Raw genomic sequence first — 18,429 nt, forward strand, 5'->3', positions numbered from 1 at the left:
GGAAAAAAAAAAGCTATCTATAAGAGTCTGAAGAAAACATTTATACCGGATGTTGAGCAAGAAACTGGCCTGGAACAAGGGCTAACTCGTCAAACTTTTGTTCCACAGTTGGTGGCAACTCCTTGTTAGCAAAATATATTTTGGCCCGAGAATCAAGCTTTATATTAATCTCATGGAAACGAGTAAACAAGAATAAATCTTTAAAAATGGAATCCATTTGATCAGGATTCTTTCTCAGATCTTCATTCAAATCTTTGGGGGGCTTCCATACCTGCGAACACGAAGCAACAACTTCTTTAAAAAAAGGGAACCACCTATCAGTGGGCTTTAGAAACTGATGAAAGTGAGGCTTTGTCATCCTAATAGTGTCAAGCTCCGTGAGCTTCATCCCTTTAGGGCGTACACACTCAGGGAGTACACAAAGTGCATTTGATACAACATTCAAACGTTGAGCTCGTCTGCCTGGATACTTAGAAGAGTAATGACGAAGCTTGCTACTATAAAATTCGTGATCAGGATCTAGAATGTTGAGAAAGTTGAATCTTGGATCATCCGCAGTACGGTTCATGACCGTGCTCTCAAACTCAGACCCGTTTTGGGCAACCAATAGAGCCGTTCTCTCGATAAGAGTATTAATTCTCACATGTGGAGGCGTGTCAAAGATCTCAAGACTCCTTAGATGATCCTCAGGCTCGAGAAAACCTTCATAATCAACACTATCATCATCCGGATCTCGGTTTTGATTCGGTGCACAGTATTCAGCGAGCTTGTGCTTGTAATAGGCGTGATGAGCATCTGTTGGATCCCTCAAAAAGTTGAATCTTGCATCTTTGGGCTCGATCTAACTCTCAAACTCCAACCCCTTCTTGGAAACTAAACTTGCCGCTTGCTCCACTATACGTCTAGTGAATTTATCCGCAGGTGGCTGAGTGATTTCGCTAGTCTTGTTTTGCCCCGAATGCAATTCATTAACCTCCATCGGACTGGACATTGTTTTTTTCGAAACTTTAAAATCAATATCAGGGTAATGACTAATTAGGGTTTCGGAGAGAGAGATCCGAAAAGCTAGCCCTAACGAACCACTTCGGGATTTGAACCTTTGGCAATCGACAAACCCTAGGCTAGCGAATTTATAAACCAAACCAAAACACCCAGTGTTCACCTTTTTTAATGGGTTTGTTGGGATTTTGTGATGATTTGTATAAAACTTTTCCCTCTCTTGATTAATTTTCTCTCTCTTCTCTCTTTGTATATGATCTTTGTTTCTAATACATTAAACGTTGAGCCTTGAACTTTATTTATAGAGTTGTGATTCTAAACAATAGTAAATTGCTATTTCCTATTGTTAGTAATTTCCATTCTATTTGTTTGTCTTTTCTTCATGATTTCCTTTAAGCTTAATTTCCTTTGTTGATTTAGTTTCTGTTTAAACAGTCTTTATATATAACAGGAGAGTTTTCTCATATAAGGTATCCACATCAGCAAAAAATAAAAATTAAAGTTAATAATTTAATTAATTCATGCATTTTAAAATAATAATTAATTTTCATTTAAATGAAAACAAGAACACTAAAACTAAAGTTAATAACTCAACTAATAGATAGACTTTTTATAATTATTATTTTTCATCAAATAGAAAAAGAGTAAAAATTTGGAAAAAAGAATGGAAAAAACGACGATGGTAAAAAAAAGAGTTAAAAAACAATAAAAAATAGTAAAAACAAATAGGAGAAAAAAGAAAAAATAAAATGTAAAGAAAATGAAGTAGATGAAGATGAAGTAGAAGATGAAAAATACGTACACAAGATTAGTAAGAATAAAAGACAAAGAGGATAAAAGAAGAAAACCTGGAATGAAAAAAAAAAAAAGGAAAAAGTCGAAGAATATAAAGAGGATAATGTTATAAACAAATGGACTTCTAGTAACCGGCCCATTAACCATCAGGTTAATGTTTCATGGCCCATTAGAGTTTCTGATACATTAGTTATGTAATGTATATATACACTGCTTATGGAAACAATAAGATAAGAGTTTTTCCCTTAATACGTTATCAGCACGAAGCTCAACTTCAAACGATCATATCTCTCAAAATACAAGGAGTTAGAAGGCGATCTACATATCATTTTGAAGCCCTGGAAGATAAGAATCTAGTGGTGAAAACCGCTCCTCAATCTGACACCAGACGCGCCCTCAAGACTCAAAACAATCGGCGCTGTCCCACTTTAGCGGGTGATTCTTTCCAAGCGGTGGTTCCTCCATTGTAGCAGCTGTTCGTCCTCCCTTCTGGCCATCATTCTCAGGAGTTTCCAGTAGATATCTGTGGTCTTTAGCTCCCAGATCATAAGCCGGTCAGAAATCCATTTGGCGAAAAGGTATTATCTAAAACTATAGATCCTAATCAAAGTTTTGGTTTTTTTTTTTTTGAAAACCCTAATATGGATCGGTTCTTTTCATGATTCTTCATCGTCTTTTTCGTTTTTAAAACCATAACCAAACCGATCCTCTTTCTTCTTGTCAAAACCCTAATTGGTTTTATTTTTCCTAATCGGCTTTATCATATAAAACCTAAACCCTAATGCTTTGTTCAAACCCTATACCGATCGGTCCTAGCATCATCTAAACCAAACACTAAAATTCCTTGCAACCGAAACCTAAATCTTTGCAAAACCCTAGATCTAAAATCGTTTTGGTTTGTCTATCGTTAAACCGAGATCGATCGGTTTAAATCCTAAACCGATCGGTTATTTATCTTAGATCCGATCCTTGAAAACCCTAAAACCGGTCCATGCAAGCTCCTAAATCCTAAACCAATCGACCCCTTAAACTCTAAACCAATCGATCCACCTAAACCGTTTATAAACCGATAAATTCTAATCCTAAATCGATAGGGTTTAAGTTTAAACCGATCGGTTTTTCCTAATAAAAATTAAACCCTAGCAAATCCGTTTAGTTTAATCCCTTAACCGATTAATAACCCTAATAACCGGTTTCCAAAATTAAATCTAATTTAACCGGTTTTGTTGTTTAATCGATCAATCCGATCGGTTTAAGCTTAATCGGTTAATTTCAAATTAGTTTCCAAAATCAATCTAAAAAAAAAAAAAAAAATTAATTTCAAATTAGTTTATCTATTAGAGCTAAATTTGGAAACTCTAGTAAACCGGCTAGGTTATAAACCCTAAGGTTCGATTTTAGAGTTCCCTTATATAGCAAGTTTCCTAAAATAGCACGTTTCCTGAAATGGAAAGTTTTTCCAAGAATACCTTAAATCCCCTATTCCAATGATCATAGTCTCATACTATTGATTATTTAACATAAATTATTATATGTTTCAGATGTCAAACATTCAGAAGGTCGAATATGAGGCACTCACTGTCTCCGGAGATAACTACCTCAAATGGGCCCTTGACACCAAGATCTACCTCAACTCAAAAAGTCTGGGTGAATGCATCAAAGATCCCAACACCGCGACTCAAACAGAACGGTACTCGGCGATATTTATTATCCGCCATCACCTCGCTGAGTCTCTCAAGCAACAATACCTCACTCTTGAGGATTCACTCGAACTTTGGGTGGCACTGAAAAAGCGATATGACCATCAGAAAACGGTCATACTGCCCCAAGCCAAGTTCGACTGGAAGAACCTACGGTTCGAAGATTTCAAATCCGTCGAAGAATTCAATTCCGAACTCTTTCGGATAGTTGCACTCATAAAACTATGTGGCGAGGAGGTCACTGATAAGGATATGCTAGAGAAAACATTCTCTACTTTTGGCACTCCCAATGTTGTTCTCCAACAACAATACCGTGCCATGAATCATAGCACCTATGAGGATTTGATATCTTGCTTACTGCTTGCTGAAAAGAACAATCAGCTTCTGTTGAGGAACAGTGCCATGCGGCCTCCAGGATCAGCCCCATTGCCAGAAGGAACCAGAAAAGAGTCCAACTTCGTCCAACGTAACAGATCCTCAGATCGTGGACGTGGACGTGGAAATGGACATGGACTGCGCGGCAGAAGACGCGGTAGACCGAACCAAGATAACCGACCTAACCTCAGTTTTGGTCGGGGTAAGGGTCGTGGTATCAACAAACCGACCCAAAGAGGCAGTTCATCTAGACCAACTCCTTGCTCAAGATGCGGAATGACTAATCATTGGGTCAAGATCTGCCGTACTCCCAAATATCTTGCTGAGCTCTACCAGAAGTATGGGAAAGATAATCATGAGGCTAACCTGGTTCATCAAGTCAATGAAGATGACTCAAAGGATGATAAGATTGATGGCATGGATTATGAGCTCTCCGACCTCCTTGATTGATCTCAAAAAATCTGAATTTGTTTTTCATTACTCCTTAAACCTTTATCTTTTGTTTTTTGGATTTATTGTCTTTACTTTGGATTTTTAAGACCTTTTGCTTTTACATTTTAATTTATGGAGTAATGTTTTATTTACATCTCATTTTTGCATGTTATTGAATTATAATTCTTGTTTAATAAAGATATGCAAGACAATATGGATATCATTGTGGATAGTGGATCGAGCCACACCATTCTAAAAGACAAGAATTACTTCATAAATTTAGTAATCAAAACCGCAAACATTAGCACTATAGCGGGTAGTTCGAGCCTAATAGAGGGCCATGGCCAAGCTAATGTGCTGTTATCAAATGGCACATATCTAGACATATCTGATGCCTTATACTCACCCAGTTCTAAGAGAAACCTATTGAGTTTCAAAGACATAAGATTGAATGGTTTCCATATCGAAACTCATGATGAAGGGAACAAAGAGTTTTTAATTATCACTAAAATGATAAATGGCCATAAACAAGTTTTTGAAACTATACCCGCCGTATCTACTGGCATTTACCATGCTAAAGTCAGTATGATTGAGGCTAATGCTGCTATCAAAGCACGGTTTTTAGATTACACTATTTGGCATGATCGCCTGGGTCATCCCGGTGCGAACATGATGCGTAAATTAGTCCAGAATTCTAAAGGGCACAGCCTTAAACCAAATGGTATTTTCCCTCAGCACCTCAAGTGCACAGCTTGCTCACAAGGGAAACTGATTACCCGACCTTCACCAGTCAAAGTGTCTAAAGAGACCTTGAACTTTCTGGAAAGAATCCAAGGAGACATATGTGGACCAATTCACCCACCTTGTGGGACATTCAGATATTTCATGGTCCTCATTGACGCATCGACCCGCTGGTTGCATGTCTGTCTGCTCTCTTCTAGGAACCAGGCTTTTGCTAGGTTATTGGCCTAAATCATCAGATTACGAGCCCATTTTCCAGACTTCCCATTAAAGACTATACGTCTTGATAATGCTGGTGAATTCACTTCCCAAGCGTTTAATGAATATTGTATGTCCATGGGGGTAAGTGTTGAACATCCCGTTCCACATGTCCATACACAAAATGGATTAGCTGAATCCTTCATTAAACGAATTCAATGGGTTGCTAGACCATTACTCATGAGGTCACAACTCCCGGTCTCAGCTTGGGGACACGCAGTCTTACATGCCGCTGAACTAATACGCATACGACCATCTAGTGAGCACAAATATTCACCATCCCAATTGCTAACGGGTCATGAGCCAGACGTCTCCCATATTAAAACATTTGGGTGTTCAGTCTATGTACCCATTGCACCACCACAGAGGACTAAAATGGGACCTCAAAGGAGGATGGGAATATATGTTGGTTTTGATTCTCCCACCATCATTAAATATCTCGATCCAACTACAGGAGATCTGTTTAAAGCCAGATATGCAGATTGCCGATTTGATGAATCGGTATATCCTAGATTAGGTGGTGAGACAGACAAGCTGGTAAAAGAACTTTCATGGAATCAAACATCCACACAATGGCAAGATCCTCGGACTCTAGAATGTGATTCAGAGGTCCAAAGAATTATACATTTACAAAAGCTAGCTAATCAATTGCCAGATTCCTTTGCTGACCCGAACAAAGTTACCAAATCGTACATACCAGCTTGTAATGCACCAGTACGAATAGATGTCCCCTCAGGGAAAAGTCAAGTTGCTACAGAGTCTGACGCACGTAAGAAACGTGGCAGACCACCAGGTTCCAAAGATAAGAATCCCCGGAAATCAAAGAAAGGTGCAATGATTGAAACCGGGATTCAAGAGAACACGGATACAGCCTCAGCTGATACTTACCCTATCGAACCATCTCAAGAGGTTTGGGACGCCAAAACTCAAGGTTCTGAAAGGATTGATAATAATGAGATCTCAATCAATTATATCATATTCGGTTCTCTATGGAACAGAAAAGATGTCGACATCAATGAAACTTTTGCATACAAGGTAGCACTTGAGATTGCGCACACGCAAGAGGATCTAGAACCCACGTCTATAATTGAGTGCACTCGTAGATCAGATTGGCTGAAATGGAAAGAAGCCATAAACGTGGAGTTGAATAGTTTAAAGAAACGGAATGTGTTTGGTCCGATCTTAAGGACAGCATTCGATGTTAAACCAGTGGGAAACAAATGGGTCTTTGTGCGTAAAAGAAACGAACTCGGCGAAGTCGTTAGATACAAGGCACGCCTTGTAGCACAAGGATTCTCACAGAGACCCGGAATCGATTATGAGGAGACTTATTCTCCAGTGGTGGATGCAACTACATTTCGATTCCTCATAAGTCTGGCCATAAGAGAAAACTTAGATTTGCGGTTAATGGATGTTGTAACCGCATATCTTTATGGACCACTGGACAGTGAAATCTATATGAGATTACCAGATGGTATTGAGCTCAAAGATAAACATGCATCTCGTGATAAACACTGCATTAGGCTGAACAAATCCTTATATGGACTGAAACAAAGCGGATGTATGTGGTATAACTGGTTAAGCGAATATCTCATCAGAGAAGGCTACGAAAACAATCCGATCAGTCCATGCATCTTCATCAGAAAATATCAAAACAAAGGATTTGTAATCATAGCAGTATACGTGGATGACTTGAACATCCTCGGAACATCTGGTGAAATCGCCCAAACAGTTGAATGCTTAAAAGCAGAGTTTGAAATGAAAGACCTAGGCAAAACTAAATTCTGTTTGGGATTACAACTTGAGTACGTCAATGACGGAATCCTTGTGCATCAATTGGCATACACTGAAAAGGTACTCAAGAGATTCAATATGGACCAGGCCCACCCATTGACCAGCCCAATGGTTGTGAGGAGCCTTGGATTGGATAGTGATCCATTCGGTCCAAAGAAGGACGATGAAGAAATCCTCGGTCCTGAAATGCCATACCTCAGTGCTATAGGAGCATTAATGTACTTGGCTAGTCACACTAGACCAGACATCTGCTTTGTCGTGAGCCTCTTAGCTCGCTTTAGTTCGTGTCCAACTCAAAGGCACTGGAACGGTATTAAGCACATCCTTAGATACCTTCAAGGTACTAAGGACTTGGGATTATTTTATTCTAACCATAACAAGGATGGTCTAGTTGGTTTTGCTGATGCAGGATATTTGTCAGATCCGCACTGTGCCCGGTCTCAAACCGGTTATGTTTTCACGCATGGAGGAACAGCCATATCTTGGAGATCCATGAAGCAGACTATTGCCGCTACCTCATCCAACCATGCGGAAATCTTGGCCATTCACGAAGCTAGTAGAGAGTGTGTTTGGTTGCGGTCCATGACTCAGCATATCCGATCAGATTGTGGTATGGACGAAGATAAGGAGCCTACGGTGATGTATGAAGACAATGCAGCTTGTATCGCTCAACTCAAGGACGGCTACATCAAAGGTGACCGGACGAAGCATATTCTGCCCAAATTCTTCTTCACTCATGAGCTACAGAAGGATGGTCAGGTCAAGGTTCAGCAAGTCCGATCAAGCGAAAATTCAGCCGATCTATTCACTAAATCATTACCGACTTCTACACTCCGGAAGCTCATTCATCAGATAGGAATGCGTAGACTTAGAGATCTACAGTGATGCCTAAACCAGGGGGAGTAATGCGTGTTGTACTCTTTTTCCTTCACCATGGTTTTTCCCACTGGGTTTTCCTGGTAAGGTTTTAATGAGGCAACGTTCCCCAGCGCATTATAGAGATCCCGGTTTTGTGACAGGCACGGTTACCTTGTCCAAGGGGGAGTGTTATAAACAAATGGACTTCTAGTAACCGGCCCATTAACCATCAGGTTAATGTCTCATGGCCCATTAGGGTTTCTGATACATTAGTTATGTAATGTATATATACACTGCTTATGGAAACAATAAGATAAGAGTTTTTCCCTTAATAGATAAATCAAAAGAAGTAGAAGTCGAAGATGATGGAGAGAAATATGAAAAAAAAAGATAAAGAAGAGGAGGAAAAAGAAGACTAAGCTAATAAAGAGAAATTTTGGAAATATAAGAATAAAAATGTTCAAGATGAGGAAAGAGGCCAGCAGACGAAGATGAAAAAATATAAGAATGTGAAGATGTAAAAAAAAGTTAAGAAAAACCAGAAAAAATAAAAAGATAAAAAAAGACAAATAAGATGAAATAGTTGTTTAATGATTCATACTAATATTTGTTTTAAAAAATAAAATTCTGCGCAACTCGCGGATAATAAATGTTGTTTCACTTAATTAAAAACAAAATAACGCTTGCCTTCCATGATTGTTGTCAATAAACATGCAAGACGATAATTTAGGCTTCATGGTTGTTTCATCCATGACATTTCGCATCTAATTTAGCCCTTCAAGACATGCATGCATCCATTGAAAAACTAAATACTTGAACAGTTTAACTGGTCCTCTTGCCCCAAAGTCCATACACCTATATTTGTCTTGTCTACCATAAATCATAGTCCTGGTCCTTTGTACTATTAATAGAAAACCTATATATAAGAATAGGGAAATTAATATAGTTATATATATATATATTTAAAGTAACAAATTTAAGATCTAAACATCTACATATCCTAAAAACAAAAACAAAACAAAACAAAATGAAAACTCTCTCAATCTTTCTATTTGTTCTTAGCATCTGCATGATTAGCCATGTATATGGACAATCAGTAGGTGCCGGATTCAATATCTCGAACGAACTTCAAAATAAGAAAAAACTTTGGTTTAGCTGTTACTCTGGAGACGACAGGATAACTCCAGGAACACTAGAACCCGGAGCAAGTTGGGGCAGAAATTTTAAGACTAACATTTGGGGGAATACACGGTTCATGTGTACGTTGAAACAAGGGCCTAACTATAGACATCATCAGAGCTTTACAGCATTTAAACATTTAAACAGGAAAGTTTTAAAGATGTTGGAAGCAGGTGGGATTGGAGAGCCAGAGAAAATGGCATTTATTTGAAAGTGTGGGGCGGTAAAGATTCAAGAAGCAAGGTCAATATGCATAAAAAGTATGATTGGATATATTAGTACTCTCCCCGTTCTAAAATAACTGATGTTTTAGAGGATTTTTTTCTTTCACAAATAAGTAATGTTCTCATTTATCAAAGCAAATTTAATTAATTATTATTATTTTTGACTTTTATATTCTACAAATTATTCTTTCATTGGTTGTATTATATTGAAAATGATAAAATTAAAGTTTTAGTATAGGAAGAAATAGAAATTAAATTCTTAATTTATGTGCCCAATGCAAAAACATCATTTAATTAAAAAATATGGAGTATTTGAGAATTAATACAAGTTTTCAGTTTCTTCATTATCACCTAAGAATCATTATTATACAATACTCCCTCTGTTTCACAAAGAGTATCATTTTAAAATTTTATTTTTGTTTCACAAAAAGTATATTTTTCTATTTTTAATGCAGAATTTTAAATAATATACCTTTTTAACTCTATTGATTTAATGTATTAGTTAGAAAAAAATTATTTAATAGGGGTCAAAGTAGTATTTTTAATAGTTTTCTTAATATGTGGAAAAAATATCAGAATGACATTTTTTATGAAAAAGAGATAGTATAATAACAACATGTGCGTAAGAATCATTATTGTCTTTTCTTTTCTTTTTTTAGTCAAATCATCTATAAGTATTCCCTTTGTTTTAATATATAAGTCGTTTTAGGATTGATTTTTTATTTCAAAGTATAAGTATTTTTTGGTTTCCAATGCAAAGATTTATAAAAAAATCCACTTTTATCCTTATACTTATAGCTAATTAATTAGTATAAAAATTAATATCGTATATTAATAAAAAAGTAAAATAGACAATTAAATTGTTTTCTTAATATGTGTGAAAAAATTTTAAACGAATTTTATTTTATAATATATAGAGTAGTATTTAAGGTTTTTCACACTGATTAAGAATTATTTATTTTTATTTTTTCTATACTAAAAACTTCATTTATTGTTCATTTAAATACAAATCAGCCAATAAAAAAAACCTGCAAATTATAAATAGTCAACAATAATTAAGTTTGCATTGTTTTGTGAGAACATCACTTATTTGAAAACAAAATAAAACCTTTTAAACTTCACTTATTTCAGAATGGATTATTACAAATTCCATACAACATAATTAGTAAAATATTGTTCAAAAAAGTATTGTTCAAAAAACATAATTAATTAAGTACTGTCTACGTAGGCTGGAATTATTATTCGGTATTCAAGATTTGATATGGGATATGCTCCGATCCGCTCCTAAAAATCTAGATATCTAAGAGGGTTGGATCTGGATCCGAATAGTAAAATCTAGTATCCGTCAAAATTGGATCCAAATCCAGATAGTTAAATTATAAGGTCCGGATATCCTTATCCGAATCTCTAACCTTTAAATATATTTAAAAAAATTATGATAGATTAAAATTTTTATTTATAAAATAAAATAAAATTAAATTAAAATATATATTTCTAATAAAAAGTATCCGGATATCCGCTCTGTTACAGGGCGTACAACATAGCCACATTATAATTGTGTAACATAATCAAAGAGAGAATAGTTTTCAGAGATCATACGTCCGAATTTCATGAGGACCACGTGAGGCCTGATACAACATCCTTCGCAACAAGTTTCTGTATGGATCACTCTCTCTTTTCTTTTCCTTTTGAAGTATGGAACGCATAGTTGTTCACTCGTATATTAAATCTTAAAAGAGAAAGTAAACAAAGAAAATTAAACCAAAAATTATCCTAAACCAAATTAAATCTAATCAAACCAAACCAAACCAATATAATATTTAAATAATGCCTATCTATATTCTCTAACTAGTTAATTTGTTTACGTCTCACGTGGGCTATATATATCTATCAAGTATAATTTTATAAATAAATAATTTAATATATATATATATATAGTTTTGTTTTAAGTTAGACGAATTTGAAATTTAAAAATAAGCTTTTGATTTTAACAAAAAGGTAAAACAATCTTTCTGAAGTATATAGATAAAAAATCAAAAATCCTAATCATATTTTGATATCATAATTAATGACATTTCATTAGACATATAGATTTCATTTCTTATTTTTTTTTTTTTTACTTTTTTCTTAGATTTTCTAAATTTTGGTTTTATAAAATTATAGGAATCAAAAACCCTATAAACATAAGAAATTATAAATACTATAATAATTAGCGATATTCTAGCATAAATTTCATTTTTTTTTGAAACAAAATTCTAAATTTTATTCCAATTTTTGTTTCTGTTAACATTTTAGTTAGATTTTTTCTAAATTTCAGAAACATAAGAAATGGTAAATTTCTAGTTTTTTGTGTTAAAAAAAATGTTTTTGTCTTTTCTTCTAAATTTCGGTTTAATATAAATTTTAAAACGGTTTGATTGACTACAGAATTAAGAATTAAACCATAATAATTTAGACCGTTTTATTTTTTTGTGTTTTTAAAAAATGGTTTTCTCTAATTTTTTCTAAATTTTGGTTTAATATAAATTTTAAAACGGTTTGATTGACTACAGAATTAAGTATTAAACCATAATAATTTAGATCGGTTTATTTTACGTGTTTTTTACACATCATCAAATAATAACCAATAAAAAAATGGCATGCAATTGTAAAATGGAGCTAAACGGTATATTTGCAGCCGAAACTCATTCTGGAGCTGACACGTAAGTGAAAAACTGTGAAACTCGCTGTGAGCGCGACACATCAGCAAATCACTACACAAATAAGTATATAGATTTTAGATAAAAAAAAAACAAAAAGTTCTTAAACATAAAGACAATGTCACATGAGAGTTTGGCTGCTAACAAAAATCCCCAAAAAAAAATGATGAGAGTTTAGGTTGGTTTCTAGAATGTACTTTTCCAAGAAGAATGATACGACAGTTATGTAATAAAAGCGAGATATTCATACGGGAGGTTTCGTAAATCACTCTGGATGATATTTAACTATCGAAAAAGATAGATTGATCAAAGATAACTGATTTTGACTCACTCACCAATAGGATATATATGATCTTCCGTAAATATATGACTTCATTAAGGTTAACACTTTACACGTTCCATGCGAAATAACAGATATTACTTGTGAGAAATATGCATGCATGGTTCATGTGCGGAGCGTTATCAATATTGAAGAAGAGGATCACAGTATTCCTGACCGCCACTGTTTTGATGTGCCTATTGTGCTACCATTGTGAATCTCCCTCCCATGCAGCCGCAACTTCTCGGTTTTGACAAGTTGAACAAATTAAGTAGAATAGACTTTTTTCTCTCCTCCTTTTTTTCTCCCGAGCTTTTTCAGATCTGGAATTTTTTCTTCTTGCAGACACCTTCAAACACTCTGATCTCCCTCTCCAGCGCGCGTGGTGGCACACCGTTGCCGGAGGAGGGACCTCCTCGCTCCCCTTTTTCGTTTGATATGTCTTTCAGCTTGGTGGTCGTTGGTTTGGGTGTGGCATCGTGGTGAAGCTTTTCCGGCGAGTGTCTCTTCTTCGACTGCGGCAGGAGCTCAGCGGCGTCGCTGGGGTCACGGTGGAGGAAGACGTCCTCCATGGGTTGTGCCTCTCTTCTGTCTGCCTGGACAGGTCTTCACTGCTTCTTCCTTTGCTCTATGACGATTTTCTGGACGGCTGCTCAGATTTCTTTTGAGGGCCTCCTCTGGCGGCGTACATTCTGTCCTTCTTGGTGTTTGGGTGGTAGACTTTTTCTTCTCTCTCCCCGATTATGGTCTCTCTCAAGCTTCGGTATTTCCGACGCGGTGGTGAGATAGCGCTTGCAGATCTGGCCTCCTCGGCTCCAGTGACGATGTTTAGAACCTTGAAGACGGGTTCGGTCTCCGTTTTGGTGTCTAGGTCGCCTTGTGTCTGGTGGCAAGCTTCAGAGTGGTGGCTCACACCTTTTTGGCGGGTGCGGCTCCACCAGTGGTGTGTTTCTGTGGTGGCTTTAGTCGGGTGGCTTGGCGGTAACTTTGATCGGCTTTGACGGTTTTTGCTTCGTTGCCGTCTTCGTCATCGGCGTGGCACGAGATCCCCAATGGTATCTGTTTCTCACAAATGTGTAATAGGCCCGTGTTAGTGTCTCAGAGCCTAGTTCATGTTGGCTCCGGATGTGGTCCGGTGTTGATGGTGGAGCAATGCTAGACGTGATTGTTGAGGCGTCGGTTTGTTGGTACAACTTGTTTGTAGCTGTGGGAGCTGGTTCCTGCAGACATTCGTTTTTGCGGGAATGGCGGTCCAAGGTGATGCTCCGAGTGCCTGCTCGGCCTCCTTTGTCAATGGTTGCAAGCTTGACCACTACGGAAATCGAAAATCCCGTTAATTCTCAGAGAAGCTGTAAGTGTCCTCTTATGAAGTTTGAGGGCTGGCCTCGGGTTGATGCTCGTGGCAACAATGATGAGAGTTCTAGTTCTTCGGAGCTACGGAAAAATGGGATGATCCACGTTTCGGCGTGTGATTGCTGCGTTCTCGTTTGGTATTGTTTCGGTTTTACTTTTTTAATATCTCGAGCCGTTTTTCTTAACCTTTCGTTGTGGTTTGCTACTTCTTTATCGTTGTTTTGTAGTTTTTGTTTAATCTGTTTTCTTTGTATTCTCTATTACTTCTGTCAAAAACGAAAATTGGTAATATAATCTTTAAATTTTACCAAAAAAAAAACTTCTCAATTTGTCTGCGTTTACGTCGCTGCTGATCCCGACCAAAAAAAGAGTCTAGCAAAACCAATCTCGTTAAGTAAATACATTCATTTATTACATATCTGCGTCTGAGGATTGGTTTAGCAAATGAAATGGCGATTACGGGAGAGAAGAGTGAAAAAGTCTAATAAGACCGATTTGTACACTCTAAAAGACTAATAAGACCGATGTGTACACTTCGTCAATACCGGTTTAGTGATGCACGAAAAGATTACATCAATCCCTTCTTTTTCTTTTTTTTTGAAAATTAATCCCTTCTTTTTTTATTGGAAGCTAAGTATTTCAAATGAAGCAAAATATATGTACTTGTAAGTTGTAACAAAACCGATTTATACACTCCAAAATATAGTGGACTGTATATCTATATACTTATTTGTGTAGTGATTTGTTTACGTGTCGCGCTCACAGCGACTTTCACTGCTTTTCGCTTACGTGTCAGCTCCAGAATGAGTTTCGGCCGCAAAAAGACCGTTTAACCCTATTTTCCAATTATGTGTCATTTTTTAATTAGTTCACATCAGATGATGTGTCAAAAAAAAACTTAAAACAAACCGGTCTAAATTATTATGGTTAAATTCTTAATTTCGTACTCAATTAAACCATTTTTAAAATAAGATCAAACCGAAATTTAGGCAAAAATATTAAAACATTTTTGTTTAAAAAAAATAAAAAATCGAAATTTACCATTTCTAATGTTTTCAAAAACGTTTTTCTAAAATAATATAAAAAAATTTACCATTTCTAATATTTTCTAAATAATCAAAAAATCTAACTAAAATGTTAACTAAAATTTAGTATAAATATAAGCCATTTTTCACTATTTCTCTCACAACTTTCACAATTGTTAAACATTTTCTTTCTTTTTCATTCAAAACGTTTTTAAATTTATATTAAACCAAAATTTAGAAAAAAATAGACAAAAACGTTTTTTTTAAACACAAAAAATCAAAAATTTACCATTTCTTATGTTTCCGAAATTTAGAAAAAATCTAACTAAAATATTAAAAGAAACAAAAATTGAAATAAAATTTAGAATGTCATTTCCAAAAAAAAAATTATGCTAGAATATCGCTAATTATTATAGTGTTTAAGATTTCTTATGTTTATAAGGTTTTCAATTTTTATAAAACTAAAATTTAGTAAAAATCTAAGAAAAAATTAAAAAAAAAAGAAATAAAATCTATATGTCTAATGAAATGTCATTAATTATGATATCTAGAGTAGAATTTTCAATTTCTTATCTTTATATTTCAGAAAGATTTTTTAACCCTTTTGTTAAAATCAAAAGCTTATTTGTGAATTTTGGATTCGTCTAACTTAGAATAAGATAAAAAAATTAATGTTCTTAAAATTATTTATTTATAAAATTACACTTGATAGATATATATAGTCTACGCGAGGCGTGAACAAGTTAACTAGTATATATATATAATAATGTGTCTTATTGAACAAATCGATTGACGAAAAAAAGTTCAAGAATTAACATTCTCCCGAGAGGATATCCGCACACATTACAAACATTTGGTTGGACAAAGTAAGAAAACACATTAAGATAACTGAGATTAAAATTTTGAAGCTTTATAATGAAGAGAATCCTTTACCAAACAAAATGAAAAGTATTAGTACCTTTTTTTTTAAATACCATATTAGCATTTAATTTGATAATATTCTTATCTTTCAAATTTAAGTATGAAACCTAAAGTTAGTTTAAAACTTTTAACGTAATTATACTACTGTATATGTCAATCAATGCTAGTTTAATTATAGTATTAAATTTTCCATAACAATTACGACCGCCAGATTACAATACGTCAGTAAGGAATAAAATATTACATGCCCCTCTTTACAATTTGATTAACGTCAAATACTTTTAACATAATTAATCAATAAAGTTTCAGTCATTAATTTACGATATTAAGTTTTTCCTTTTTCAGTAACAGTATCTTTCAATAATTTATTTTATCTTCAACAAAACAATTAGTATTCAATCTAATTTATAAACTCTCAAGCATGTTTGGACACATTTCTGTGTTTTTATATAGTTTACTATCTAGCACAGATTTTTTTCCTTGTCTAGTCTTTTAACAAGAATTGAACATTTGTTTCCATTTGACATATTTAACTTTTTATACTCATACATTTTGTTTTATTTAAGTATACTGCATATATATAAAAATATATTGCCTTCATTCATGAGCTATTCATAAAATTTGGCGTCAATGCCGCAACTGTTGCGGCGGAGCGATAAGGTGACGCTCGCCAGTTTCTTGGTCGTCGCCGGTTTCTTGGTCTACCAAATTTGTGTTCAACCACTACCACAGTTTTTCCGCTTCTCCGATGTCGTTAGTATCCTATTCATCTATGGATATTGTATATGTATTCTATTTAATATTTGAATCCATTTTAACCAGAGAATATCCGCCTTTTCTTTAAATATAATAGAAGGATATTGTTATACAGCAGGGAAACTTAGAAAGAAAATGTAGAAACTTCTTTTATCATGGTACTCTTCCTTTTAGAAAATGCTATTGAATATATTCAAATGAATGAAAACAAAGATTACTTCCATGATATAAATTTCTCTCAGAGACTATTTTTTCGTAAAAAACTTTTGTTTAATATTGTTTGACAGCATCACCAAGAAGATGTGAGAAAATTGGGGAGGATCCTGAGGGAAGCAGCAACGGAGGATAAGACAGTCATAATAACCACCTTAAACCGGGCTTGGTCTGAACCAAACTCAACGTTTGATTTGTTTCTTGAGAGTTTTCATGTTGGAAAAGGGACTAAGCCATTGCTCCGACACCTTGTGGTGGCATGTCTCGACCCGGAGGCCTACTCTAGATGCTTGGAGGTCCATCCTCGGCTCTGTTACTTCATGAAAACCGAAGAAATTGACTTCTCCGACGATAAAATGTTCATGACGCCAGACTATCTCAAGATGATGTGGCGTCGTATAGAGTTTTTGGGTACTTTGTTAAAGCTCGGATATAACTTTATCTTCACGGTATCTATCTCTCTCCCTCTTTGTACGTACGTCGACGTTTCCATGTCCTTCATTTTTAATTTGTCAAGCTTTTTACATGTTGTTGACTTATTGGTTAGAAAATATTGATAAACTAACCTTAAAATCCAATAAGCAGGATTATAATAATTCACGGCTAATTGACTGTGGTCAATGCATAGTGGTTAGGGATATAGGGTTCGTATTCAATTTCAATCATTATTATTACATTTTACCGTTTTAAATGATAGATAATCATATTTTCTATAGGCATGGATATTAGTCTTGGTTTCGTCCTAGATTAATATTTCGTTTTATCTACTTTTTTTAAATAGTGATTCTTGTTGAAACCTATTTTACTAGGTTCTTCTGATCTTTCGATTAATTTAAATTTGGGGATAAGTAAAGAAGAATTAGTGAGTAGCAAGATGTTAGAATTTTATTATTACATCATATGATTTTATGTTTGATGTTTTTATTAATTAACGTATGGTTAATGAGTGTAGGATGTAGATATATTGTGGTTTCGAGATCCACTCCCTCGTCTATCTAAAGATGTTGATTTCCAAATCGCGTGTGACCGTTTTAATGGAGACGATAGAGACATCGAGAACGAGGTCAATGGTGGTTTCACTTTTGTTCAAGCGAATCCACGAACCATAGATTTTTACAACTATTGGTACACCTCGAGGCTGTGGTTTCCGGATAAACACGATAAGGACGTGTTCAATGAAATCAAAGGAGGCTGGTATATTGCAAAAATCGGACTAACAATGAGGTTTCTCGACACAATGTACTTCGGAGGATTTTGTGAGCCAGGTCGGGACATGGATAAGGTTTGCACAATGCATGCTAATTGTTGTGTGGGACAGGAGAATAAGATTAACGATTTGAGAGAAGTGCTTGTGGATTGGAGTAATTATTTGTATGCGGCGAAGAGATATGATGGTGAGGAAATGACATGGCGAGAGCCGGAGAACTGCATGAAGCAATGGTGGTGGAAAAAGAAAAAACCAGATATGTTGGGGTCAGATTATAGAAGAAAAACTATATAATTATATCTTAACTAGTATGTATTTTCCTTGTTATCTAATTAATTTTAATTAAAAAATATGTTTTTGTGATATTACATATTGGTTGGTCTATCTAAAAATTAATAATACACATTTTGATATACATGAAAATGTTTTAACTTAAATTAAGAGAAAAACTAAGTAAGCACAGAAATAACCAAAAAAAAAAGTAAACGACACCGTTAAATCAAAATGATGCACGTATGTATTGGGGATAAGATCACGATACATGGATAAAACTCGGTCAAAGTCGTCATAAAGAAGACCGA

At 35.0% G+C, this 18,429-nt stretch overlaps 4 protein-coding genes across 4 annotated transcripts; 3 read left to right on the top strand and 1 right to left on the bottom strand.

Moving 5' to 3' along the window:
• Nucleotides 1-40: 40 nt before the first annotated feature.
• On the bottom strand, nt 41-991 carry LOC112081991 (probable splicing factor 3A subunit 1). The gene is made up of 2 exons (XM_024149068.1): nt 847-991; nt 41-795 (listed from the first exon to the last, which is right to left on the bottom strand). Exons 1-2 carry the CDS (start codon nt 989-991, stop codon nt 41-43), a joined length of 900 nt encoding a protein of 299 aa, XP_024004836.1.
• Nucleotides 992-3,335: 2,344 nt separating this feature from the next.
• On the top strand, nt 3,336-4,319 carry LOC112081992. Its single transcript, XM_024149069.1, has one exon. The coding sequence runs from the start codon at nt 3,336-3,338 to the stop codon at nt 4,317-4,319; it is 984 nt and encodes a 327-aa protein (XP_024004837.1).
• Nucleotides 4,320-8,979: 4,660 nt separating this feature from the next.
• Nucleotides 8,980-9,410, top strand: LOC18028290 (S-protein homolog 17). Its single transcript, XM_024149070.1, is given in 2 exon segments — nt 8,980-9,261; nt 9,264-9,410. Coding segments are annotated over 2 exon segments (429 nt in total).
• A 3,706-nt stretch (nt 9,411-13,116) lies between these two features.
• Nucleotides 13,117-18,148, top strand: LOC18028291 (uncharacterized protein At4g15970). The gene is made up of 4 exons (XM_024149071.1): nt 13,117-13,299; nt 13,457-13,858; nt 16,716-17,090; nt 17,594-18,148. The coding sequence occupies exons 1-4, from the start codon at nt 13,117-13,119 to the stop codon at nt 18,140-18,142; spliced, it is 1,509 nt and encodes a 502-aa protein (XP_024004839.1). The 3' UTR covers nt 18,143-18,148.
• Nucleotides 18,149-18,429: the final 281 nt, after the last annotated feature.

Source organism: Eutrema salsugineum, unplaced genomic scaffold, assembly GCF_000478725.1.
Source record: "Eutrema salsugineum unplaced genomic scaffold, Eutsalg1_0 scaffold_1, whole genome shotgun sequence".
NCBI classification, from domain to species: domain Eukaryota; kingdom Viridiplantae; phylum Streptophyta; class Magnoliopsida; order Brassicales; family Brassicaceae; genus Eutrema; species Eutrema salsugineum.

Excerpts from the sequence above, each read along its gene's own strand:
- LOC112081991 (XM_024149068.1), bottom strand. The coding sequence starts at position 991 with ATGTCCAGTCCGATGGAGGTTAATGAATTGCATTCGGGGCAAAACAAG. Across the intron at positions 796-846 it reads GAAGGGGTTGGAGTTTGAGA|ATGCTCATCACGCCTATTAC; the intron begins GTTAGATCGAGC and ends GGGATCCAACAG.
- LOC112081992 (XM_024149069.1), top strand. The coding sequence starts at position 3,336 with ATGTCAAACATTCAGAAGGTCGAATATGAGGCACTCACTGTCTCCGGA.
- LOC18028291 (XM_024149071.1), top strand. The coding sequence starts at position 13,117 with ATGGTCTCTCTCAAGCTTCGGTATTTCCGACGCGGTGGTGAGATAGCG. Across the intron at positions 13,300-13,456 it reads GGCTCACACCTTTTTGGCGG|GCCCGTGTTAGTGTCTCAGA; the intron begins GTGCGGCTCCAC and ends AATGTGTAATAG. Across the intron at positions 13,859-16,715 it reads CGTGTGATTGCTGCGTTCTC|CATCACCAAGAAGATGTGAG; the intron begins GTTTGGTATTGT and ends ATTGTTTGACAG.